The sequence below is a fragment of the Cheilinus undulatus genome, linkage group 21 (genome assembly GCF_018320785.1).
Source record: "Cheilinus undulatus linkage group 21, ASM1832078v1, whole genome shotgun sequence".
NCBI lineage: Eukaryota > Metazoa > Chordata > Actinopteri > Labriformes > Labridae > Cheilinus > Cheilinus undulatus.
Window position 1 is genome coordinate 34,283,945 of NC_054885.1, and position 27,256 is coordinate 34,311,200.

Here is a 27,256-nt window from a genome sequence, read left to right on the forward strand (position 1 = left end):
GAGGGGCTGCCACCACGACTCAGCCTGGATAAGCAGAAGAAAATTGATGTATCACACCCGATGTATGTAACTGCAGTGTAACTTTCCACTGTCTCTAATGATTCCTAACCAATGGTCTTCACTCTCTGACCCACCAGTCTGACATTTGCATGACACCAGGATCACATGACTGCATTAACTGTCTAAAATCTTTCTAAATCAAGCCTATGATGTTTTTATAAGCATTGAAAGCACAGTAAATTTTACAGCAAAATACCACTAAGAGACTGTTGCCTACTCCAATCACCTGAAGAAAATCAAGTCCACATGGACCATAGTCAGGGCAAACGGGACAAACAGACCCGGCTTCCAGTAGCTGTTCAGACCTCTTTATGTGGCATATTTCTCCTGCTTTAGAAACTGTTAAAAATAATTGAGGTAATACAAGTACTCAGCTAAAAAACATACAAACAAGTTCAGTCATTTTTAAATTAATGTAGACATTCCAGGTGCAAAAATACATAAACATAATTAGTTAGTTATTAGTTAATTTCAATTCATATGATTACAGGTTTTTCACAGGATTTCATATGACAGTAAAAAAAAAACTGAAGTTCATCTTAAAGTGTCACATACATGCTGAGTGTCAGATCCTGCTCTCAGGCCCAGTAACCGATGATAAAACAGGTCACAGCGAGACAAATGAGGAGGTTAATGTTGACAATGAGTTTCATACGAGGATCTTCTTCCAGGGAGCTGATTGTCTGTTCAGGCACAAGAGGCTTTTCAGGATTTTCCTCTCCTTCGTTCCTTTTGTCCATCCCACACAGCCAGTAGAGGGCGCTCATCAGCTTGGACTGGCTGTGGATGCTGTGTGAGGAGGATGTGGAGTCTGAAGGAGGAAGAGACGGTTTGTTTTCAGAGGAAGGTCTGATAAATGAAAATCACAAGAGTAATGGCACCCACCTTTCCTTGCATGAGATATGTTTCCATTAGAGCTCTCCTGTGGTTTTCCTGCGTCTCCTGTCCCATTTATCTGAGTGGTCATCACCTCTGTGGGGGTTTTGCTCTGTTCCACTGTGAACGCCTGCTCTTTGGGCTCCACTGGGTCATACCTGGTGAACCAGGTGAGACGAGTAATCTGGAAAAGAGAAAAAATTCCAAATGGTAACCTCCAAAAAATCTTTGCTAATTCATTTCTTCTCCTTTAGATAGATGAGACATTATCAGGACATGTTTACCTGGAATTTTAAACTGTAAGCCATGCATTGTGCATTGCATGCATTACATTATTCAACTTTTTTAGATGCAGCATTAGCAGTAAAATGTCAGCTAATGCAGTTGCATAATTTCTGCAGAAATTGCATTCTGTAGTTACCACAAAAATCCTAAATACAAAACTGAATTAACTAAGCTGCTGCTACATCTGCATTAATGATGATCTCTTCACCTGCAGCCATTTTTTACAGGCAGTAAAACTAAATTTTGCCCGTAGCTACTGCCTCTTCTTCCCAGACTGGGCACAAACATTTCAACTTCAAGCTTTGTAATGTGGATCTACCTGATGATAGAATGGAATCTGGTCTATCCATTTTCTTTAGGATACTGGTTACCCAGATTTAAATTGATTCCTGTTTGCCAGGAGGGAGCTTTAGTTTTCCCATCTCAATTGTTGAAACAAAAAGTTTTTCTGCTCCCTGTTTTTACAGTAGAAAAGTGAAATAGATTCCTAAAATAAACTAAAAACTTCGATTTCAACCTGATTTAATGGTCTTACCTGTTCTGGCTTTGGCTCCTCTGTAGCCAGACTGACAACGACCACTATAAATAGAGTGATGAAGGACAGCAGCATGGAGAAATAAAGGTAATGGACGTACTTCAACACCCCCGGTCTGTCATCTTCCTCATAGCACAGAGGAGTAGGGTAAATGAAGTCCAGTATCATACGGATACAGCCAGTCGTCAGGCCGATGGTGAGACCCCAGAATGCACCCTAAAGGAGGGAGAGGAGGGAGAAAAATGATAAGTTCCTGTCTTTTTGCCTCTTCTTGTTCTCTCATTATATTAAAACGCTCTTTATAGAAGGGAATCAGTCTGTTTGAATACCACCGTACCTTCTCATTAGTCCTCTTCCAGAAGCAGCCCATGAGGAAGATGATGGAGACCGGAGGCTGCAGGTAGGTGCTGATGGACTGGATGTAGATGAAGAGCTGACCGCCCTGACTGGCCTGGACGACAGGAATCCACAGAACTGAGACCACCACCAGAACCAGTATAAACACTCTGCAAAGCAGAAACATGACATGATTTTGCTTGAATGGGAAATAAAATGTATCTTTCATCACTGCAAACATAGTATCAGGGATTATAGCCTGCAAACAAAAATCTGGTAAAGTCATTAAGAATACGTGAAAACAGAGGTGATGGTTGGGCATGGCATGGCAGAGAAATGTAATTATATAACCCTTAGAGGAGGTTATGAGCATTTTTCATGCTTTTCAATGTTATTTTTTTATACATAATTTTGGCTGTGTTCATGTATATGGCAAGACTGTGTATTTTTATTTGATCTTGTTACTTCCAGCTCAGCTCCTACAGTAAGTTTAAAACACTGTTTACAAGCAGTAGTTGCACTCATGCTGTTAAGTGCAAAAAATGCCCCATTAAAACCCATTCAAACTGCAATTTTTGATCTCACTTCCATTAAAGCGCAATACATGCAATTTATTATATCTGGATGTCAATCTGGGTTGCTGCCTTGGAATTGATCATTTTTACTTCTCTCCACCAGAAGGCGTCATTTTGGAGAAAAAAAATGCCAACCATGCAAAAAAAAAGTGCATAAAAATAAGCGTTGCTGCTTTTCATTGCCATGTTGCAGGCTGTAATAATTCAGCATGAAAAAATTGCGTTGCATATAGTGAATTGAAAATAGTTAATTTTTCTGTTTTCTTTTAATCGAAAAACATGGTGACATCATGAAAAAAAAACTGGCATGAAAAGGGTTAATATCTAAAAATAAATGAACTGTAGACGTAAATAATTAGGCCAGTTGTAGGTGAAAAAATAGCTCAATGAAAGCGGAATAAAATATTAATGTATAACATTTTTTGTAGCTACCGTATGAAAAGCACCTTTTTTGCGCTTAGCAGCTTGAGACTCGGTATTTAGCATTGCACAAAAAATAATAATGCATAAAAATCAATACTGATGCTAATCATTAAAATATTCCAGGCTTTAATAATTCACCACAAAAAATACTTTGCATCTAGTATATTCAAAAGATAATTCATTTTTCTTTTTTTTAATTATTGAAAAACATAATGGCATCATGACAACAAAGTGGCACTCAAATGGTTAAAATCTTTAAATATTAATGAATATTTGATATCAATAATTAGGTCAGTTGTAGGTGGAAAAAATAGCTAAATTCAAAGTAGAATAACATATGAATACATGATTTTTTTTATATTTACCATGTAAAAAGCACATTTTTTTGAGTGTGACTAATATTAAAACAGACCATAAGGGTTAATATGTAGTTTGGTGGATAATTTTATCTAAAGAGCTTTATGATAACATATGTGGTTAGTTTATGAATGCAGCATAAAAAATGCATTTTTTAAAAATTATTTTAAACTTGCATTCTGGTGTTGACTGTCCCAAAAATGTGAAATAGGCCAATCCCGTCTTTTATTTGTAGGTTTAAAAATACAAAATCTGACTGTCCAATCAAAATCTGCTCTTACAGTGGGAGTCTTTATAACTGCACCCACACCTCACCTGGACCATCCATTTTTTTTCTGTTATGTCCCAGTCCTTGTGCTATGGAGACATGAAACAACCAAATAAGGTATTTAAAAAAAAGAAACAGCTTTCCCAAGTTTGTCCCATACCTGCCCACGATCATGAGCTCCCACTCTGAGGCTCTGGTCCTGAAACTCTTCCACAGATCCATGGTGAAAATGGTGCTGGAGCTGTTGAAGATGGAGGTCAGAGACGACATGAGGGCGGCAATCATCACAGCCATCATCAAACCTCGCAGCCCTAGGAGGGAAAACAGACACGGCAATGAAATCATGTATCCAAATGTCGGATAAGAGGCGAAACGAGGGGGAAAGTGTCTCACCTGCAGGCAGCAGCTCCATCACCAGTCTGGCGTAGGCGATGTCTGAACAACCCACTGGGTTGCCACAAATCTGTTTACACAGGTCAGGGTCTGCACACGCCACATCATCTGCAGGTTATCAGCAAGACTTCTGAACATTCAGTGCACCAACAAAACCTGAGGAGTCTTATATATTTTATCACTGCAAGAAAGTTAAACTAAATCTAAGAGCAGATCAATTTTAACTGCTATAATAAGCAGTATTTTTGTATGCACCTTCTTTTAATTTCTGCATCTCCCTCCTGCTACTTTCCCTCGATCCCTTACAACTCTAGCACAGCTGCGACCAGAGGTTTCGGCCTGTTAAAGTGAAGTTTTTCCTTGCTGTAACTTTGCTAAATGCTGCTTAATGCTGGGATAGTTGTGATTAATTTTGGGTCCACTATTAAATTCCCCCTGCACGCTTGTTTATTGGATAAATTCTAAATGCCACATATACCTGTGAAGAGTATCCTGCTGATCATCCCAGGCAGCATGACGGCAAAAAAAGGCAGAATCTTGATATAAGCAGCCATCAGGGAGCCACCTTTGGCATGGGTCAGGTTTTTAGCAGCCAGGGATCGCTGCACTATCACCTGCAGAAAAACACAGCCGGACTTTAGTGAACTTCCATGAACAATCACTTAACAAGCTATCACTCTGACAATTCGGTGCCATGAAAAAGTTTTTGCCCTATTAAGGGAAAAGTCCATCCAAGCCTACCTGGCCCTGTGTGGAAAAAGTCAATGCTCCTCTAAGTAAATCATGAATTAACTGTGATTAGACAGATTTTTTGAAAAGGAGGGTTCAATGTCACTTGCCAAACCCAGGCCTGATTAATGCTAGACCTGTTGAATCTGGAAATTCCATAAATAGAACCTGTCTGACAAACTGAAGTAGGCTGAAAGATCTCCAAAAGCAACACATCATGACACTGTTTAGATGAGAACAAAAGTTAATGACATCTATCAGTCTGGAAAGGGTTACAAAGCTATTTCTAAGGCTTTGGGACTCCAGCCAACTACGTTGAGAGCCATTATCCACAAATGATGAAAACTTGAAACAGTGGGGAACCTCCCAGGAGTGGCCAGCCTACCAAAATTACTCCAAGAGTGCATGGACGACTCATCCAGGAGGTCACAAAAGAACCCAGAACATCTAAAGACCTGCAGGCCGCACCTGACTCACTTAAGGTCAGCGTTCATGATTCAACAATAAGAAAGACACTGGGCAAAAATGGCAGAGATCCAAGACCAAGACCACTGCTGACCAAAAAGAATACAAAGACTCGTCTCACAATTGACCAAAAAACATTACTTCATCATCAAGACTTTTGGGGAAAAAGTGGACTGACGGGTCAAAAGTTGAACTTTTTGGAAGGTGTGGGTCCTGCTGCATCTGGAGTAAAAGATCATAATAACAGTCAAACATGGTGGTGGTAGTGTGATGGTCTGGGGCTGCTTTGCCTGGATCGGGACTACTCGGTGCATGATAGAACCATGAGTTCTAATCACTAACAGAAAATCATGAAGGAGAATGTCCCTCCACTAGTTCATGACCTCAAGCTCACTTGGGTTATACAGTAGGACAACCAGCAAGTCCACTGATGAATTGACACACAAAAAAAAAAAAAAAAGAAAGTTTGGGAGTTGCCTAGTCAAAACCTGGGCTTAAATCTGATTAAGATGCTGTGGCATGATTTTAAACATGTTGGTCTAACTCAAAAACCCTTCAAGGAGGTTAAATTCAAACAATTCTGCGAAGAAGAGTGGGACAAAATTCCTCCACAGTGACGTGAAAGACTCATTGCCCGTTATTGCAAACTGTTGCCTGCAGTTGTTGCCACCAGGGGTGGCACAACCAGTGATTAGATTAAGGGGGCGATTGGGCAGGTTTTTTTTTTTTTTTTTAAGATTTATTTTTGGGCATTTTTTTATTAGATGGGGAGGACAGTGGATAGAGTCGGAAACAGGGTGAGAGTGGGGGAGAGACATGCGGTAAAGGGCCTCAGGCCAGATTTGAACCTGGGCCGCCCACGTACATGGGGAGCGCCTCCAACCACTAGGCCACCTGCTCCCCGTGATTGGGCAGTTTTGATTGCTTTTTTCCCTTAATAAATGAAATTATCATTTAAAAAAGGCATTTTTTTCATTTACTCTGGTTGTCTAAAATTAAAATGTATATGATGATATGAACTATAGGGGTGTATATATGCAAAATATGCAAAAAAAAAAAAAAGTAATCAGAAAAGGGATAAAGACTTGGTGTTAAAAAGTTAAGAGAAGCCAGTGTTGAAGGGTGAAAATCCTTTCTGGCAGATATTGTCATTTATTTTTTGTTTATAATTTATTTGTATTTAAAACTGGCATGCATTGACCTTCATGTTTTTAGCTAACACTCTCTATGAATTCAATGAAACTTGCACTAGTCCATGAAGGACATGGTAGTCGTACACCCAGCTCTGATCAGCTGACGGCCAGCTGATCCCAATTTTGGCCTCCCAGCTTCCACAGCCAATCACAGCTCTTCCTCTCAACATTTGAATATGACGTACTTCTCACTAATTCTTGATATATTAATGCTGATTCACCACGCTGCTGCTGGCAATGCTTAACCTCCTCCACCCCAGCCTCCTCCTTTATAGCATAAAGCTTGATGCACACTCATATTCAGATTGACGCTACTATGGATTGATTTCTTTGAACTGATATCATTAAATTCAACATGCATAAATGCATCTATCCATATGGGGGTTTCTAGCCATGCACTCCCTGGAAGGTCAAAGCAAGCTGCTCGACTAACCCAGGGAGCATCTTTGGAGCAGAGCCTTCTCAGTCAACTTAACCTATAGATCCATTTTGCTGTAAATTGGTTAAATATGTGACAAGAGGCTAAACTGTACTTTATTACCTGATCAGAGCACCAGTACCACATGGAAGGGACGGACATGCCAATGATGACTCCAGGCCAAGGAAGGTCTGAGTTAACCGGGTCTCTGAAGATGTGAAAGGCATCCGCTCGTGGGATTCCACAGGTTGAGTTTGGCACACGGATCGAAGGGATGGCCTTAAAGTACCCCTCCATCATAGCATCCCATCCTCCGACTTCAGCAAAGCCTAAACAACAACAGCACCAGGGTCAGATTAGCAAGATTGTGACTGTTTATGATATCAGGGTGTCATGTTCAGCTGTCGGTTTTGACTCACTGAAGCCCATGAGGACAAGAGTTCCTGCCAGCATGATGGCAGTCTGAGCGGCATCTGTGTAGATCACTGCTGCCAGACCACCTGTGAAACAACACAGCCGATGCTTAACAGAAGGAACTTGAAAAGCACTTGGAGAGCGCAGACCTCCGCCATTAGCCCCATCTCCCAATAGTACAGAATCCTTCAAAAAATTCCCAAAACCAGACAGTGATCCGGATCACTCCCAAAAACTAATCAGTTCTTCCTTATGCTAATTCAGACATTTCCTGAATATTTCATCAAATTCTGTCCACCACTTTTTATGTTGCTAACAAACGAACAAACAAACCTTTCTGATCACATGCCCTCCTTGGCGGAGGTAAAGATTATTCGTTAGGTATTGCATCTCTGGGAACTCAATATTAGTACTAAAAAATGAATTAAATACAATAAATAAATTTATTACCAGCAGAACATATTTAAGGAATCTAAAATAGCATGGGCGTTTACTGCCCTCTTGTGGTCAGAATAGATATTGGAATAACAAAAACTATGGCTAATAACCCAATAGAGGAATCTTTTTTTTTTTTTAAAGGTATGTTTACATTTTCAGTGATTACTGATATATAAAATAACAACTTGTGAATCTGACGTGTAAAACAAAGGTGTTTATTGGGAGGAGAGTTTTGAAGATTTTCTAGTGTCGTGAAGTGAGACAGCTGTGCCTGCTGATACAAACTTAGCCATGTTAGTTTGCTAGTGATGTCAAAATGTACTTTATAAGGTCACAAAAAATTAAAAAAATTTAATTGCAATTAATTAAAGACTGATCGTTAGGTATTACATCTCTAGGAACGCAACATTAGTACTAAAAACAAATTAAATACGCTAAATGAATTTAATAACACAAGAACATCTTTAAGCGATCTCAAATAGCATAGGGGTTTACTGCCCTCTTGTGGTCAGAATAGGTATTGCAATAACAAAAACTGTGGCTAGTAACCCAGAAGTTTAATTTTTTTTTAAAGGTATGTTTACATTTTTGATGATTACTGATGTATAAAATAACTACATGTGAATGTGATGTGGATAACAAAGGTGTTTATTGGGAGGAGAGTTTGGAAGATTTTCTAGTGTTGTTAAGTGAGACAGCTGTGCCTGCTGATACAAACTAAGCCATGTTAGCATGCTGGTGATGTCACAATTTACTTTAAAATGTCACAATAAATTTAAAAAATAAAATTGCAATAAATAAAAGACTGATCGTTAGGTATTGCATCTCTGGGAACACAACATAAGTACTAAAAAACAAATTAAAAGCGAGAAATGAATTTATTACCACCAGAACGTCTTTAAATGATGTAAAATAGCATGGGCCATTACTGCCCTCTTGTGGTCAGAATAGATATTGCAATAACACAAATTATGGCTAATTACCTATTAGGTTGTTTTTTTTAAAGGTATGTTTACATTTTCAGTGATTACTGATATATAAAATAACTACATGTGAATCTAATACGTATAACAAAGGTGTTTATTGGGAGGAGAGTTTGGAAGATTTTCTAGTGCTGTAAAGTGAGACAGCTGTGCCGGCTGATACAAACTTAGCCATGTTAGCATGCTAGTGATGTCACAATTTACTTTTTAATGTCACAATAAATTTTAAAAAGTAAAACTGCAATAAATAAAAAATTTTATCATTAGGTATTGTATCTCTGGGAACTCAACATGAAAACTAAAAAACAAATTAGATATGCTAAATGACTTTATTACCACCAGAACGTCTTTAAACGATCTCAGATAGCACGGGCGTTTACTGCCCTCTTGTGGTCAGAAGAGATATTGCATTTATAAAAAAAACTATGGCCCTAAAACCTAATAGGTTAATTTTTTTTTTTTTTTGTACGGTACGTTAACATTTTTGAAGATTACTGATATATAAAAAAGCTACATGTGAATCTAATGTGTATAACAAAGGTGTTTTTTGAAAAGGAAAGTTTGGGAGAAAATCTAGTGTTGTGAAGTGAGACAGCCATGCCGCCTGATACAAACTTAGTCATGTTAGTATCCTAGTTACGTCACAATTGACTTTATAATGTCCCAAAAACATTTAAAAAATAAAATTGCATTAAATAAAATATTAATTATTAGTTATTGCAAGTCTGGGGACTCAATATAAATACTAAAAAACAAACAAAAAAAGAAAGAAATTAATTTAATACCACCAGAATGTCTTTAAATGATGTAAAATAGCATGGGCCATTACTGCCCTCTTGTGGTCAGAATAGATATTGCAATAACAAAACTTATGGCTGATTACCCATTAGGTTGTTTTTTTAAAGGTATGTTTACATTTTCAGTGATTACTGATATATAAAATAACTACATGTGAATCTAATACGTATAACAAAGGTGTTTATTGGGAGGAGAGTTTGGGAGATTTTCTAGTGTTGTGAAGTGAGACAGCTGTGCCGGCTGATACAAACTTAGCCATGTTAGTATGCTAGTGATGTCACAATTTACTTTATAATGTCCCAAAAACATTTCAAAAATAAAATTGCAATAAATTAAAGATTTATCGTTAGGTATTGCATCTCTTGGAACACAATATTAGTACTAAAAAACGATTTAAATACATTAAATGAATTTATTACCACCAGAATGTCTTTAAATGATCTCAATTAGCAACGGCCTTTACTGCTCTCTTGTGGTCAGAATAGGTATTGCAATAACAAAACCAATGGCTTAAAACCCAAAAGGTTAATTGTTTTTTCTAAGCTATGTTAACAGTTTCGGTGAATACTGATATATAAAATAGCCAAATCTGAGTCTGACATGGATAGCAAAGGTGTTTAATGAGTGGAGAGTTTGGGAAATTTTCTAGTGGTGTGAAGAGAGACAGCCATGCCGGCTGATAAAAACTCTATAGTGTGACAACAAAAATTTAAAAAATAAAATTGCATAATGATACTTTGATCATTTGATTTTGCATGTCTGGGAACTTATAAATACAAAAAAACAAATTAAAAGAGATAAATATATTTATTACCACCAGAACATCTTTAAATTATCTCAAATAGCATGGGCATTTACTGCCCTCTTGTGGTCAGAATAGAAATTGCAATTACAAAAACTATGGCTGATAACCCATTAAGTTAATTACATTTTTTAAAGGTACGTTTACGTTTTTGGTCATTACTGATATATAAAATTACTACAAGTGAATCTGAAATCCATTAAATAAATGATTTATTGTTATTCATTGTATCTCTGAGAACTCAACATAAATACTAAAAATCGAATTTAAAACAACAAATGAATTTATTACCACCAGAATGTCTTTAAACGATCTCAAATAGCATGGGCGTTTACTGCCCTCTTGTGGTCAGAAGAGATATTGCAATAACTAAACTATGGCTTAAAACCCAAAAGGTTAATTGTTTTTTTTAAGTTATGTTAACTTTTTCGGTGAATACTGATATATAAAATAGCCAAATCTGAGTCTGACATGGATAGCAAAGGTGTTTAATGAGAGGAGAGTTTGGGAAATTTTCTAGTGTTGTGAAGTGAGACAGCCATGCCGGCTGATAAAAACTTAGCCATGTCAGTATGCTAGTGATGTCATAATTTACTGTATAATGTCACAATAAATTTTAAACAATAAAAATTGCAATAAATTAAAGATTGATCGTTAAGTATTTCATCTCTGGGAATGCAACATATGAACTATAAAATGTATTAATTAAGCTAAATAAATTTAATAACACCAGAACATCTTTAAGCGATCTTATATAGCATGGCCGTTTACTGCCCTTTTGTGGTCAGAATAGATATTGCAATAACAATCTGACGTGTATAACAAAGGTGTTCATTGAGAGGAGAGTTTGGGAGATTTTCTAGTGTTAAGTGAGACAGCTGTGCCAGCTGATACAAACTTAGCCATGTTAGCATGCTAGTGATGTCACAAAAAATTCCTGAAACCAGACAGTGATCCAGATCACTCCCAAAATCTAATCAGTCCTTCCTCATGCCATTTCTGACATTTCCTGAAAATATCATCAAAATCCGCCCACAACTTTTTGAGTTATGTTGCTTACAATCCAACAAAAAATCAAACAAACAAACAAACAAACAAACAAACAAACAAACAAACAAACCCTCCTGATCACATAACCCCCTTGGCGGAGGTAATAAAACACAAAAATGCTACCTCTGAGCTGCAGAGTTGTTATTTTAAAAGGCAAGGGAAGAAGAAATGTCACCCGCGACGGTGTAGAGAGCAGTGACTGACAGCAGCAAGATCACAGCCAGGTAGATGTTCCACTGAAGAGCCAGCTGGATGAACAGTGCACCTGCATACATGTCCACCTACACAGAAAACACACGGTAAGAAACATTTGGCAAGGTAAAAAGACATGCAATATGCACTTGGCATGGTGTTTAGAATGAAATCAGAGTGTGTCGTACTGATATCTTTGTGAAAATGTAGATAAATAAGGACAAAACAGTTATAAATAACTGAGTTCTTCTGCCACCAAACCGCCTCTGCAGATACTCTGGCATCGTCATCACCTGGAAGGATAAAAAAGAAAGACTGAAACAGGGATGTGATAACAAAATGATACACCCTCATTTTATGTCTTAAATTCTTACCCCAGATGCGATGTAAATGGGCAAGAAGAGCCACCCTAGCAGAAGTACCATCAGCATCCCCTGTGGATTAAAAATGACAACTTCAGACTTTAAACTTCACATTTTATCTCAAGTTTGTCAATAAATGCTGCTAGTTTCTTACATTCCACTCATATGCAATGGCGCCGATTCCTGCAGCAGCTCCTGACCCGGCCAGGCCGATGAAATGTCCGCTGCCGATGTTACTGGCAAACAGCGAAGCACCGACCTAAACAGAGACAATCAGGATTACTAGAGTTTCACTTGATCAACTCCTTCTGATAAAATTGCCTCTATTGCTGCATCCTTTTTTAAAACTACTTCTAACACTACCACTTCCCTTTACATATGCTTACTGTTTGTATCATTGCATGACAGATTACTGTGTTGTCAAAGGTCAAAGTTCCTCACAGGAGCTTAAAATTTAAGCCTCTATTGCAAACAATGTGTTTGACTCACCGGCCACCAGGTCATGCTCTTTCCAGCCAGGAAGTATCCATCCACCGTGCTGCGCTTAGTCCTAAACATGGACTGGAAAAAAACATAAAACAGCCAGTAAAAGAGATGAGAGCAAACATACAATCATGTCAATTAAGTTTAAGCATGCAGGTGTGCTTGGAACTCCTCTTGGGGCCTCACAACCCAAGAGTGGAGAAAGGGGCGGCCAAGGTCAAAAGCTCGATGGCATCTCTGTGCCTAGGCCTTTTTACCCCTGGTAATACACCCAGAGACCACCAGTGGTTTTTAGGCCCTTGGGACATTCAGAGAATGACCAGGAGTTCATGACAGCTCTACTACCTGCCCAGATGGTACCCTAGGCCATGCTAACTCACAACATCTGCATCTTGCTGTGCCCTAAAGGTGTGGATTTTTAAGTTTTACAACAGTTTATTCTCCCCATTGTCCTGGTAATACCCAAGGACATCAAGAGCACGACCGGGTTTGTTTCGATCCACTTTCCCACCCAATGGTGCCCTGAGGTGCCTTACTCCCCACATCTATACCCTACTGCAGCCTCAATTTTTGGTCCAAACATGCCAAAAAGTTCTACAAAGCAATGTTAATTTTTAATTTTTAAGGTATTTTTTAATTTTAGTCCTAGTTTTAGTCTTTGGATGAAATGCATTTTAGCTTCAGTTACATTTTTGTCATTTCTACCCTTTTTAGTTTTAGTCTAGTTGTAGTCCATAAAAAGCCCTCACATTTTGGTCTTTACTTTTAGCCCAAGCTTTTATTTTCCTGCCTAAATCTGGTACCATATCATGGTAGTGTGTTCTCTACACCCTGCAGAAGGCAGAATAGCAACAGCCACATTGTTTTGTAGACATTTTTATCCACAGTGGAGAAATATCACAGATTTTGAATGTTTGACGAAAACTACATTACATTTCAGCCTAGTTTTAGTGATCTTGACAAAAACTAAACTTCATTTTTTGTCAGTTTTAGTCATCGCAGATCTATTTTTGCTAGACTCAGTCTAGTTTTTGTCATGGAAAAAGGCTGTCGACAAACGTTTTTCATCAGTGAATTCGCCAACGAAATTAAGACTGCTACACAGTACTGTAGAGTATAGGAAAAGCTGTTTAAAGTGGCCATCCTGGTTCACTCTGAGAGATCTCAGAGTTTTACAATTAGCTCACAGCAAAAACGAGGAAGGCCACCTTTAACTGCTTTTCTCCCTCATTTTGTGAAATTTATCAATGGCATCAAAATGTTGTTTTACTGTTTAGTTAATACACCTCATGGAGTGTTGTTTTCATCAAAGTCCTCAAATAAAAACAAGAAGTAAACAGCTCAGGTAGTCTGAGATAAGCAATGCATCTAGTCCCATCATCTTCTGTTCATATTAGGGCTCTCAAGATTAATTACATTAATCAGGACTAATCAATGTGCACAATAAGTGCACAATGTTTTTAATATTGCAATTAATCACAAGCTTTATTTTCCCTGTCAGTAAACTTTGGTTAAAGATACAATATGTTCAATTTCTGCACTGAGACATTCATCTATATATCTACATTGTACTTTGTCTCAAATATTTCCTTATGTTTGCAAAGACAGAGAAATTCCTCATTTTTATAAATGTAACAGGACAAAGGTTCCACTTAAACTGCCAAGTCTCAACCCCGTAACATGAAATCCCCCCACTCCAAAAAAACCTCGACATTTCCCGGAAGTTAAGACCAGCACTGCTCAGCAATGCCTGACTGCTGACTCCTTCTCAATACTACTTCTTTTTGAATCAAGATCTTTGCTCAGTTAAAGGGCACCTCATAAGGCGCATGAACTAAACAGAAAAGTTACGGTTTGTTTTCAGTCATGAATTTCTAATAACGAGAGAGAGAGATTGATTTAAAAGTGCACTTCCACATTCACGCTGGAAGCAGTCCCAGGATGCACATGTGCTTCCATCCCACATGCATTCTGGGATCACTTCCAGGGCGTCAGATCTACTTTCTAGACCTCGATTTATTTACTAACTCATGTAGAGATAGCAAAGCTGGTTTCCCATAACACTGAGCTAGTTTATCTCTATATCTGAAGATAACACAGCTTGTTTTCCAGTGATAGTGAGATAACAACAGGCTGGTCTCTGATAGGCCATAAGATGACATACACTACATGGACAGAATTACTCGGCTGATTGCCCACAACACTAACAGGGACATTTTATTCAAATACATGTTCAATATGGAGTTGGCCCCCTATTGCAGCAATACTAAAATGACTGGTGAAAACACTGTAACACAGCCCTGTTTTCCTCTGTCGTACTCACCCAAAAGCCAACAGCTAGAATCAACACAAAGTAGACGACCAGCACCACGATGTCCAGAGTAACCAGAGTAGCTGTGGTCCCTGTGGGGGATGTTGGAGAGGGGTCCATGCTGGTCCTTTGTGGGCTCTGTGTGGGGTCCATTCTGCTGTGTCAGTAGTACACAATGTTAAGACTTTATATGCACAAAGATAGACATTAAAAATGGTTTATACTGCTCTTAACCTCAAGTTGGAGGTGCTTTTACTCTTTTATTTGTCATGTCTAAAGCTGAGATAGAGTCTCTCTGAGTCCTGTGCTCCTGTTTGTCTCCTTATATGCGTGCATTTGTTTGTCGTGGGGCGTGCTAATCCTTCCTTGACTCCCGGATCCCTGATATTTAAGCACAGCTGCCCAACCAGTTTACCTTGCTACCCTGCATGTATAGACTCAATTGAAGGGATATTCCAGTATTTTTGGAGTTGAGTCGTACAGGGCACATAGCAGTAGAAGTGGCATTACCCTCCAGGGATTTCAGTGAGCATTGCTCCTTTAAGGACTCAATGGTTGTACCGACCAGAAAGCCAGCTATACAGCGTAACAGATGGGTACAGGTTCTCTTCGGAATTTGAGAGCTTTTGGTAAAACTGGGCCACAAAACAGTCTTGGCTCAACCACAAGCATTTTATTTTTTGATCCAGAAAGCCTCTGTGTTTTTGTCAGTATTTTGTCATGTTCCAACATTGATTTCAACATTGGATTACTGTTTTTAACTGACAAGGTCTCCTGCAAAGTTAGGGGGATTTTACTAAAACTGCTTTGAGTGGAGGAGGATGACTGAGTTTTGCAGCAGCAGTAGAGGAGTTGATGAAAATGTTTCCAAGCTGGTATTCATTTGGTTTACTGTGCTGATCTAGAGACTGCTCTGCACATACACCTGAGTATTCAGCATAGGTGATTGGTTTTGGTGATCACTGACTCAACTAACTAGGTAACTGTGCCTCTCGTTTTGCTTTTAAAAGCTATGGTCCTTCTCTTATTTCTCCATATCAACCTATCAGCTGTGATGGTGATGATCATCAGGCTGATAAAGTTGCTGATCTGTGGCAGTCAGGTAAATATTAAACTCTTATACTGATGACAACATGATGATGCTGATGATCATGATAATGATTAAAATAAATAAATGGACTGACACCTACAAGCTATTTAAAAAAGGCACTAGCTCTGCAAATTCTGCACATAACATAAATCTACAAGAAGTGATGCAATTGAAAGTAGACCCAACAAAAACAATGTTTTCAACCGTTACAAGTCTGAATTGTCTGACTGAACAGCAGATGATTTAATAGTATTTTTTTAAAGCAACATGTTAGATTTAGTCAGTTAAGATTTTGTAAATCACATTATGGGAGTGAGTGAAATGCAAAAAATATTGGCATCATTCGTCCCTTTTTTTTCCAAGAAGGGACCCCCTTTACCCCACTTTAAGTTACTCTCTCCACAAATTTTGGCTTGCAGCACACCCCTTGGCTGAAAATTTGAATATTGATGTGTCTTTACAACAGTTGCACCAGAAAACCACCAAAATAAGCAATATTAGCATTAAAAAATTGAATGACTTGAAATAAACAACTTAATAATACCAATAAAAGCCAAATTTTTAGTGTTAATATGTGCTATAATCAGTCAGACTGATGAACTTACCTTTCAATCCGGTTTGAAGCTGTGTGTCACTCCAGGCTCAAAGTGAGCCAAACAAAACAACGTGCCAGAAATGACGACAGGAAGATCATTCTCTGGAAGTTTCCTTTGCTCACCTGAGGATCAAACTCCACTTTCTCCTCGTGTTCAACAAGCATCTGGTTAAACTGTAAGGGATTTATTACTCTGAACAGGGAGGCATGAACACAGCACACCTCTGCTGCCAGAGGAAGAGCTTAATGATTGATAAATGAGTTTTTAATTCATCACAATTACATAGAAACCAGAACTATCACCAAACTTAATGACAGTTAAACAACTGTAGTAGGAATATGATGTAGTTATTAAGATGTAAAATTGTTGTCATGTTGTAAATGCCTCCAATACAGCCAGTGGTGGACTCATGAAGTTTGTAGGCCAGGGGCAAAAATTGAAAAAAAGGGCACCTGCTGTATGCAGTGAAGCACCAGCACAAAATAACTGTCATACATTCGCAGTAAATAGTGAAAAACCCTGGTTAGAATTAAATGTTATTATCAATGTTATTATTCATGATTATATCTACTGCATGCCTGTAAAAATTCAGACAATGGATTTTGAACTCTGTAAAGATGTAAATAAGGATGTCAGTGAAAAAAAAAACGTACACAAAGGAGCATGGGTTACTGTATTGCTTTTTCTCCACTATTCAACATGCATCCCTTAGAGGGCACTTTACAAATGTTGCTTTTTTAAGTTAGAGTGCCCTGCAGAGGGCATGATAATCATGTTAATCTGCATCCAGAAAGGCACCTTATCAGATTGTGTCCACTATGATGGCATCCTAGAGGGAACTTTACTACACTTGGTCCACAAGCAGGGCTTAGAAATTGCCGTTGAAGCCATTTTACCACATTTGTCCACCTGGGAGGAACACTACAGGTCCACTAAGAGCAACTCAGAGGGCCCTTTGTCAAGGTTTTACACCTAAAGGGCAACCTTAGAGAGCACTTTACTCTGTTTTACCCACTGGAAGGACATCCAAAAGGGCACTTTGTCAAATTGCCTCTATTTTGAGGGAACGCTGTCAAATTCTGTTTACTTTAAAGGGTACCCTCAAAGGGCACTTTATCATTTAAATCTGCAAGAGGGGCTTCTTAGAGAGCACTTTATGAAATTGTGTCAACTGAGATGGCAACTTATAGAGCACTTTTTAAAATTTTGTCGACTAACAAGGCACCATAGAGGAAACTTTTTGTCCACTTGGATGTCACCTTACCAAATTTTTCCACTTTACCATGAGGGCACTTCACCGTGTTGTATCAACTTACAAAGCGATTAAGCAGGCCTTTTGTCAGATTGCCCACTACTATGTTAGAGGACAACCTAGAGGGCACTTTACCATTTTTGTCCCACAGAAGAGCAAACAAGAGGGCACTTTGTCACAATTTGTTCACAGAGCTAACAATGGGGCATTTTGGTAAATTTTGCCCCCTTAGGAATACACTTTGAGGGTACTTTATAACATTTTGCCTTCTAAGAGAGCAACCTTTGGGGTATTTTGAAAACTTGCGTCCATTGAAAGGTCAAATATAAATTTAAATACCAACATTGAGGGTACTTAGTCAGCTTGTTTTCTGACAAAGGAGGCCCCGTCAAGAGCACTTTATCAATTTGTGTCCTCTGGAATACAAACTAGGAAGCACTTTCTCTAATTTTATTCTCTTAAAGGAAAACCTGAAGTACACTAAACCACTTTTTATCCACTGAAAGGGCAGCCAAGAGGGCACTGGACCTCTGGATGCCCCGATGGCACCAGGAGTCAATTAAATATAAACGCAGGCATCAAGAGAAACTCAGATTTTGTACCACTCTTTACAGTTGTCAACAATATAAGGAACCAATTCAGAATACAAACTTAACACTTTAAAGGCATTTATTGGACAGCAGTGCTTATGAAGTTTACATTCAGAATTTCAAGTCGATAAACTAAGAAAATTAAAAATCACACCTGTTTTTTTACAGTCTGCTCACTTTATTTTTATGTAGAATTTGTCTTACCGTTCAAAAACATCACTTGAAGCTTTGACAGAGTTTAGCAACACAAAGACCCTGCTGTTCTACTCTAAACTTAAAGGTATCGCTGTCCTCTCTGTCGTTTCTTTCTACAGTCAGTCCTTTTGACAGAAAAAAATCACATCAAATAAACAAGGTTCTTCATACAGTATTTTATGGAGTATCTGCTTTAAATCTGCTCTCTGTCTGTACAGCATAAAGATAACTAATCTCTGATATAATTTAGATAGAATAAACTCTAACAGTGGAACACAGCTTTACACACACGTATTGCACACTGCCCGCTGTCGGCTCCACATTCTCTCTCTTCTGTTTCCTGTCAAGAATGTGTGGTGGACTTTGTACGAGTCGAGAATGATCTTTAAAGAGTTAAATTAATCTGCTCCCCACTACTGTTGTCTCATACATGTAAATAGCATTAGAAGGTAAACATCATACAGAACAACAGCATTAAAAAAGGAGTTTAAAACTGACATGGTGAGAATATGAAAATCTGCTTACATCAAGGCATAAATATAATCAAAATTAAAAGACCACACTTGAGAAAATACATCACAGATAGTAAAGAGCTTATGCTACATTCAGGTTAGTGGGGACAATGAAAAGTAGAGCATGTAAACAGACCAGAATCTACTTTTGTAGTTTATTCCAAACAAAATAAACATGAATGAGCCAAAACTGACCTCCAAAACAGAGGCAAATTTTAAAAGATAAAAAAAAGCCAATTAAAGAATGATTTAAAGTGCAGAAAATTTGGGGGCTTGAATGAAACTTGACCTTTCTGTGGTGTTGTGCTTGATTTTGCTACCGTCTTAGATATAATACATACTTGCCGTGCGCGTCCTTGTAATTATATAAGCCTGTACTCAACATGTGTTACTGGAAGAAACCACTGGAGGGCACACAAGAGAGTGCAGGCTGTATACAGCTACCTGCTGTGTGGGATGTTAACTGCAAGCATGGTGACACTTTGGGAGGTTACTTACACAATTACAGACATAGTATTAAAGGCCACATATTTTACTCTTTTAAGAGAAGTTTATATTGGTCTCAGAGGTCCCCAAAACATGCCTGTGAAGTTTTTTTTCCAAAAAACCCCACTCCAGTATTGGATTTTTGCATGTCTAAATAATCCTCTGTTACAGCCCTGCTCAGAACAAGCTGTTTCTGTGTCTGTGGCTTTAAATGTTAATGAGCTGTCTGTCTCCGCCCCTGACTAGAGGGAATAGATTTTTCTGATTCTTGGGGGGATTGTGGGCAGGCCAGGGGCACATATTTTGCTAGAAAAACCTGAAAAAGGGTCTTTTTCTAACCTGACATGCCAGATGGATGTGTTTCACACATCCATCTGGAAAACCTTCAATACTAAGCGTTTGGGAAAGGGCAGAGGATTTGAAAAAAACTCAGAGTGTGATTGGATGAACTTTCTGTCACATCTTTACGGGCCAATCAGAGCAACAAAAAACGTGACTTGCATGACTGAGGTGCGTGTGGGCAGCTGCCGAGGAATAACATGAACCATGGTGACTGTAGACATGTCAGTACACGACCTTTGTCGTTTTTGTAAAGAAAACAACCCACTGCTGTTCTCTGTTCTTCTTTTAATGAAGAAATGTCGTCAAGTTCTGATAAAACTGGCACGTTAGCAGCATCCATGCTATGCTCTTCCGCCATAATTGCACCGGCCTCTTGATGCCGCTTGCTTACGTCACGACTCCGCCACACCTAAAAATACTGCCCCTTGTTGCTGATTGGTCCTGTCACTTTCTAACCGGGCCCAAATCGTTCAGACAGGAGCTTTGCAAGATGGATTCACCTGTGAGAAACAAGGAAATGGGCGTATCCATCTGCTTTGCAAGGTTAGTCTTTTTCATAATATGTGACCTTTAACACACCCGGTGTATCAGTTGAAGTAGTGACTGTGTTAACTGGTGACTCTCAGCTGACTGCGGTCTAGATACGGTTACAGCAGCTGATGTAAACCTCACATATGTCTGTGTAGTATTAAATATGTTTTTTTAATCAAAAAATACACATCAGCAGTGTATTTAATGTAAAGAAAAAAATGAAACTAACAGCCGCTAGTGTGCTCAGCTGAAAGGAACCGGTTCACAAGGTCACTGGCTGAAATGAAACAGCAATCTTAGGCCGTGTTCATACTTAAGGCCTTGATGCTCAATTTTGGAGTTTGGCTCTGGGATGGTAATGATTTCAGAGACTGAGATCTAACAGAAATGCATGATCAAACATGACCTCAGAAGAAATCAAATATGGTGGTCAGTTGGTTGCGGTATGGCCCTGAGCCATACCCCTGGCTCACAGTTACGTTTATCTTTACAGCCATGTTTGTGAGCTGCAAAAGTGCCAAATCCGCTTGATGATGCTTTTCAGTGTATGTACTCTAGCTGGTTTAAGTATTCTGTAAAGGGAAGTTCAGTCAGGGTGTTATTTTTAAGACAAGGTTGATATTTCAGTTTAGAGATCAGGGATGATCTGACTCGATTGAGAGCAGCAAAATAATAACAAGCATCAAATTTAGGAATTTGGGACCACAACTGGGCCTTGAACTGTCTAGCTTGCTGCCAGACTTGAAGTCACTCTATATAAGAAAATTCAACACTGACAAACATCTTCACACAGCTATAATGCTACATGTGCTACAGACAGTGCTTGGAGAATTGTAAACAATAAAGTCAAAAATAGGCGTGAATGTCAGTTCCAGATCACCTCAAGTACATGTTTAAAACAAACACAAAAACATCAGCTTAGTAAGGAAAACAATTTTGGGTTCTAATGTGGATGTATGTCAACATACCTATTTCAGAATAAAGTTTAATATTGTAAATCTATTTCTTATTCTTAGCTCTGAATAAATAAAACAAAGATTTGACTGTAGAACCACTGAACTCTTACAGTAAGAGAACTTGAAGGATGTTAACTGAGGAACTATGTTTCACTTGGTAACAGCATGTTAAACAGTTTCCTTTAAGGTATTTGTCTTATATATTTACCTGTCAGACTTTAAGAAAACTCAGTTTTATCTTGAAAGGATAAACAGAACATATTATATCACTGATATAAAGCTAATCGTCCATCTTTGATGTAAAAGTCTCCATCTTAAATTCACCCAAAAACATAAAGTCTTGTTTTTTTTGCTCAGATTGTGCACTTAGCTGTGTGTTGTGTGTTAATACATATTTATACAGTAAATATATTTACATACTGTCTGAGGGTGTCTTTATTAATACACTGAAGTCATCTCAACATACTGAATGTGTTAAATGTGTGTTACCAGGCCAGAGGGGAGGCCATACGTGGACTTCTGGGGCTCTTTGGGTTTTCTGCAGCCTGCTGCTCACTGAGAGCTCTCTGTGAAAATAAAATAAAATGAAATGAAATGAAAGAAAATTAAGTTAAATGAAATAAAATAATATATATATAAAAAAACAAAATAGAATAAAATAAAACAAATAATAAAAAAATTAAATTAAATAAAACAAAATAAGATAATATATATAATAAATCAATCAGCCAATAAATATAATAAAATTAAATAAGATGAACTTAAAATAAATTTAAAAAATAATAAGGTGAAATTGAAAAATGAAATAAATTAAGGTTAAATGACAAATAAAATAAACAAAATAAGATACAATTACAAAATAAAATAAAATTGAATTAAAAAAAGATAGAATAAAAATCAAAGAGAATAAAATAAAATAAAACAAAATAAGATAAAATAAAAAAAATAATAGTATGAAATAAAAAATAAAATAAAAAAATTAATAAAACAAAATAAGATAAAATTTAAAAAAGAAAACAAAATAAGATGAAATAAAAAGTAAAATAAATAAAACAAAATAAGATCAAATAAATAAATATTAAATAAATAAAACAAATATAAACAGTATATAAACAAATGAAAATGTATCACGGGAAAATAACAGGCTACAACAGCTTGAAAGACCACAGTTATAATAGAAATTCATAAAATAATATAAACAAGAAATTGAGAGAGCATGGATTAGGAATGCTACTGATTATAGTGCATTCAAAAAGTCTTTAGACCCCCTTCACTTTTTTGTTGTGATGTTGCAGCCTGATTTCTCATAAATCCCATAAATCTATGCTCAGTGTCCTATAATGACAAACTGAAAACAGAATTTAGGGAATTATTGCAAATTTGTTAAAAATAAAAAACTGAAATATCACATTGCCATTAGTATTCAGACTCTTTGCACCAAGACTTGAAATGCCGGTTCTTCCCATTTCTCTCAGTCTTTGCTGAGATGTTTCTACACCTTAACTAGAGTCAACTGTGGCAAATTAGACATGATTTGGAAAGGCACAATTCTCTCTATAGAAGGCCTCAGAGCTGAAAATGCATGTCAGAACAACAACCAAGCCATGAGGTCAAAGGAACTGCCTGCAGAGCTCAGAGACAGGATTGTAGCAATGCACAGATCTGGGGATGGCTACAAAACAATTTCTGCTGCAAGAGAAACAAGGGCCTCCATAATTCTCAAATGGAAGACAAAACTATGAATCGTCTGAGATCCAGTCAGCTGACCAAACTGAGCAACTGGGGAAGATAGGCCTTAGAGAGGTTATCTGGAACTTGATTGGTTACTCTGACTGAGCTCCAGAGATCCTGTGTGGAGATGAGACAAAGTTCTAGAAGGACAACCATCACTGGAGCTCTCCAGTGGCTACACGTGCAAACCCTTGAAAGCCCAGTTGGAGTTTGTAAAAAAAACACCAGAAGGACTCTGACTGTGAGAAACAAGATTCTCTGGTCTTGGATCTTCGCTTGGCTTCAACGTTAAATGTTATGTCCGGAGGAATCTAGGCACTGCTAACCACCTGCGCAATACCATCTCAACAGTGAAGCATGGTGGTGGCAGCATCATGCTGTGGGGGTGTTTCTCAGCAGCAGGGACTGGGAGACTGGTCAGGGTTGAGGGGAAGCTGAATGGAGCAAGGTACAAACATTTCCTCAAGCACACAGACAAGCCCAGAGTGGCTGAGGGACGACTCTGTGAATGCCCACGAGTGGCCCACTCCAGGCCTGAAAATGGCTGTCCAGACAGTCCCCATCCAACTAGACTAAGAAGATTTGCAACAAAGAATGGCAGAAAATTCTCTATTCTAGGTGTGCAAACCTTGTGCAAAGGCATAAGTACTGAGTAAAGGGTCTTAATACTTCTTTCAATGTGATATTTCATCTATTTTTTCTTAATAAATTTGCAAAAATATCTTGTACAATGTTTTCACTTTGTCTTCTGATAACAAGACACAGAAGTCTAGCAGGCTGCAGTACAGCCCAAGCAGGCTGACTTTGCTTCTGTTTGTTGCTTATTATCAGTGCCTTCACCTTGAGTCTTTTTTTTCTTTATCTTTGATGAAATGCAGGCTGAGCTCATTAGACACGGAGAGGCTTTCTAAAAAACAAAACACTGGCGAAGTAATAAATCTTAAAGTAAAGATGTAATCATCAAACAAGACAAGTGTTTTTCTGGAGCCACTGAAGCTTTGCAGAACCAGTTTCATCAAACTGTTATGTTCATTTGTTTTGGAGAAGGCAGAGACAAAATTAAAAAAGGATGCCTTGAATATTTTTAAATTATGCAGAGATAAATTAAATGACTGATTCCTTCTGGTTCACCTCAAATTTCGCCATGAATTCTGCAAAGATCCCAAAGAAAGCCTCAGTGTTGGTGGATTTGCCGTCTTCCCCGAAGAAAGAGGCAGTTTTGCTGAATTCTTCCATTGCTCTCTGTTGCAGGGACTCCAGAGACTGGATGGCTGGGTGACTGTTTTCCAGAAAGTTCTGCACATATTGGAGTCAAGGGAAACAAATCGTTATTTCTACCTTTAGGTTTTTCTTTTCTTTGAGAAGGATACGCTCATGACTACAGCGAAACGGTCCTCAGCAGTCGCCGGCATCTTCTGACAGGCTGAGCGGATGTCCTGGAGGGTCGTTTGAAGGTCAGTCAGGTCCGATGTGATCGTCCTCTGGTTGACTGAAAGACAAAAACAAAACAATGATTATTGAATAAATATGCTCAAGATTTGAAACACAGGTCAAACTAGAAAAGCACTCGAAGAGCGCAGACCTCCGCCATTAGCCCTATCTCTCAATAGTAAAGAAGTAAAGATCCTTTAAAAAATTCCTGGATCCAGATGATGATCTGGATCACTCCCAAAATCTAATCAGTTCTAACTAATGCCATTTCTGACATTTCCTGTAAATTTTATCAAAATCCAGCCATAACTTTTTGAGTTATGTTGCTAACAAACAAACAAACTAACTAACAAAACTAACACACTAACTAACTAACTAACTAACTAACAAACCCTGCCGATCACATAACCTCCTTGGCGGAGGTAATGAAAGTGCACTCACTTTTGGCTGCAAGAGGAACCATGGTTAGATCTTTGGAGAAATCCAACACTTCAGGAAAGTGCTGACATAGAGACTTGACCAGAATGTGTAGAAATGTCGACTTCCCATCCACCGTTTTAGTCGTGCTCAGCTGCAAAAGAAACCAGGAAATTATGACCATGCAAGTAAAAATATGCTGACGAGCACAGAGAGTGCTGTATGAAGTGCAAACATTTCTTATGCATATCTTATACATCTGGCAGCATTAAACGGTTAATTTCAATGTGATAATTAATGTGACTATTAATCATTTTTGTTGTTTTAGGTGCATTCTAGTAAAGCTACAGTAGCAGGGCTACGGGATACTGTTCACTGTAGCATCTTCCTGCTCTTACAGTGATGGAAAATAATTGGACTATATCATTTTGCTACAAATTACAAAGTAAAAGCATAACAAAGAACAGTTTCGAGACACAGTATCTTCTCTTAATTGTTAACACTGACCGTGTGACTTGCACAGAGATAGCTGCTAAACTGGGATTCCTGAAAAGTGTGAATGCCGTCACATTGACCAGCAATTCTTACACAACAGCGAGTCAAGTGTACATGCACTCTTATCCCTTCTGACAGAATGCAAGCAGTGAAATGTTTGCCCTGTTGTCCTTTCCCGTTTTCCTCTCAGAAGACCAGACTTCAGGAGTGTCAGACAGGAAGACTGGATTGATTTTCTATCATTTTCCTCATCCAACAGTGCTTGTTAGCTTGCTCTACAAAGTGGATTAATAATATTCACATCCAGGTTTAAAATGTTGTCTTCTGATTTATGTCAAAATGGAGGCAAAACCATTCAGCTCACAGCTGTTAAAGGCTTGCCAAAACAAAGCGACAAACTTGTCTACATTCATACTATCTACAAGGGGAGCCTGATACCAGGATGGTAGAGAATTCAATATTTAATGCGTGCAGTGTCGACGACGAGCGGGCAATTATGGGCAATATGACATGATGTGTGATGATTGCATGCCTTTAGGAGACAGTGTTAACTTTACATTTGACAGAATCAGCACTTTGAAGCTGCCTCCTACCTCTAAGTCATGGTTTTAGACCATATTGTTGCAGCAGTGCAGCACTCATTTAAATAATCAATCTAAAAGTCGAGACCACTGAATACATCTTTTTGCATTAATTTGGTTACGATTGCTTCACACTGTCAAAAAATTTAATTTATACAGGCTGTTAAAATGGGATTAATCAGGATTTTTCCGGATTCAGGGATTAATCAGTATCTCTAAAAAGATGGATCCATTCCTGCATGACTGACCTCTGTGAGGAAGTTGATCTTGAAGCCTGTCGTCTTGTTGGTTTTAGGCTGGCTGTTGTTCAAGTAGTTCCCCATCGCCAACACAAACTAAGAGAAGAAATGCAGACAAAACATCTTTAAATGACATTTCCTTCTTGCCGTCTTCTTTTAATATAAAAGACCCTTCAACTATAAGGTGTGTCTGAGTCAAACACCATAAGAAAGAAGCTGATAAAACCAGTATGAAGCTTAGAATTTCATATTGTACGTGTTGATGGAGTTGACCATAATCTGAGACAATGAACTTGTGCACCAAAGATTACAATTCTTATTATCTAACTTTACTCTCAGTGTTATGACAGGCCACATTTCAAGGAAAAAATGGGTTCTTTTTTCCGTTGACTTCGTTATAAAGTCATGCCACTTGTTAATTAGTTAAGCTGCCCCCTGCTGGCCATTATAAAAAATAAAGACATTGGATTAGCTACCTTCTCAGACGCTGATGTTCATTTTCTTTAACTGTCTGTGGTATAATCCAAATACAAGGAAAAAACTTTATTGCATATTGTCTTACAACTTCAGTCAACCAAAATGCAGATGGGAAGTTTTTAGATGTTTCAGCTAAATCACAAATAGATTAAATGTAAGAGCATCATCATCATTAAAATAAGAGTGCTCTCAAACAGGGAAATTAATTTTTTACCTTAAATGAACTTATTCTTAAAAAAAAGCTGACCTCCAGTATCTTTGCCAGCTTCTTGTTTGATTTCAAATTAAATGTAAGAGCATCATCATCATTAAAATAAGAGTGCTCTCAAACAGAGAAATTCATTTTTTTTTTACCTTAAATGAACTTATTCTTAAAAAAAGCTGACCTCCAGTATCTTTGCCAGCTTCTTGCTTGATTTCAGCTCCACTGAAGCTTTGTAGAGACAATCGTACGCTCCCCTCAACTCCTCTGTCTTCTCCTGCAGTGAACATTTGAAGAGGAGGCTCTGCAGGCGGGTCTTGTACTCCGGTACAGACAACATCTGATGAAGAACATGCACAACAAGTTCATCAATAAGTGGTGGTTAAT

The 27,256-nt window shown here is 38.1% G+C and overlaps 2 protein-coding genes across 2 annotated transcripts in view; both read right to left on the bottom strand.

Annotated features, from left to right (window-relative positions):
• Window positions 1-499: 499 nt before the first annotated feature.
• Window positions 500-14,872, bottom strand: slc5a11 (solute carrier family 5 member 11). The gene is made up of 15 exons (XM_041777759.1): window positions 14,759-14,872; window positions 12,442-12,513; window positions 12,107-12,211; window positions 11,965-12,024; window positions 11,779-11,883; window positions 11,574-11,679; window positions 7,333-7,413; window positions 7,037-7,242; window positions 4,587-4,722; window positions 4,109-4,216; window positions 3,876-4,026; window positions 2,094-2,262; window positions 1,757-1,972; window positions 946-1,120; window positions 500-871 (listed from the first exon to the last, which is right to left on the bottom strand). Exons 1-15 carry the CDS (start codon window positions 14,864-14,866, stop codon window positions 639-641), a joined length of 2,031 nt encoding a protein of 676 aa, XP_041633693.1. The 5' UTR covers window positions 14,867-14,872; the 3' UTR covers window positions 500-638.
• A 5,588-nt stretch (window positions 14,873-20,460) lies between these two features.
• grid2ipa (glutamate receptor, ionotropic, delta 2 (Grid2) interacting protein, a) overlaps window positions 20,461-27,256 on the bottom strand; it is a 58,113-nt gene continuing 51,317 nt past the window's right edge. Inside the window, exons 18-23 of the mRNA XM_041817072.1 lie at window positions 27,054-27,209; window positions 26,200-26,286; window positions 24,900-25,029; window positions 24,398-24,516; window positions 24,159-24,323; window positions 20,461-21,862 (exon numbers count right to left, since the gene is read on the bottom strand). Coding sequence (XP_041673006.1) covers window positions 21,782-21,862; window positions 24,159-24,323; window positions 24,398-24,516; window positions 24,900-25,029; window positions 26,200-26,286; window positions 27,054-27,209 — 738 coding nt within the window. The 3' untranslated portion in view covers window positions 20,461-21,781. The remainder of the gene's footprint in view (window positions 21,863-24,158; window positions 24,324-24,397; window positions 24,517-24,899; window positions 25,030-26,199; window positions 26,287-27,053; window positions 27,210-27,256) is intronic.

Excerpts from the sequence above, each read along its gene's own strand:
- slc5a11 (XM_041777759.1), bottom strand. The coding sequence starts at position 14,866 with ATGGACCCCTCTCCAACATCCCCCACAGGGACCACAGCTACTCTGGTT. Across the intron at positions 4,027-4,108 it reads GATGGAGCTGCTGCCTGCAG|GGCTGCGAGGTTTGATGATG; the intron begins GTGAGACACTTT and ends TTTCCCTCCTAG. Across the intron at positions 1,973-2,093 it reads GGAAGAGGACTAATGAGAAG|GGTGCATTCTGGGGTCTCAC; the intron begins GTACGGTGGTAT and ends TCCCTCCTTTAG.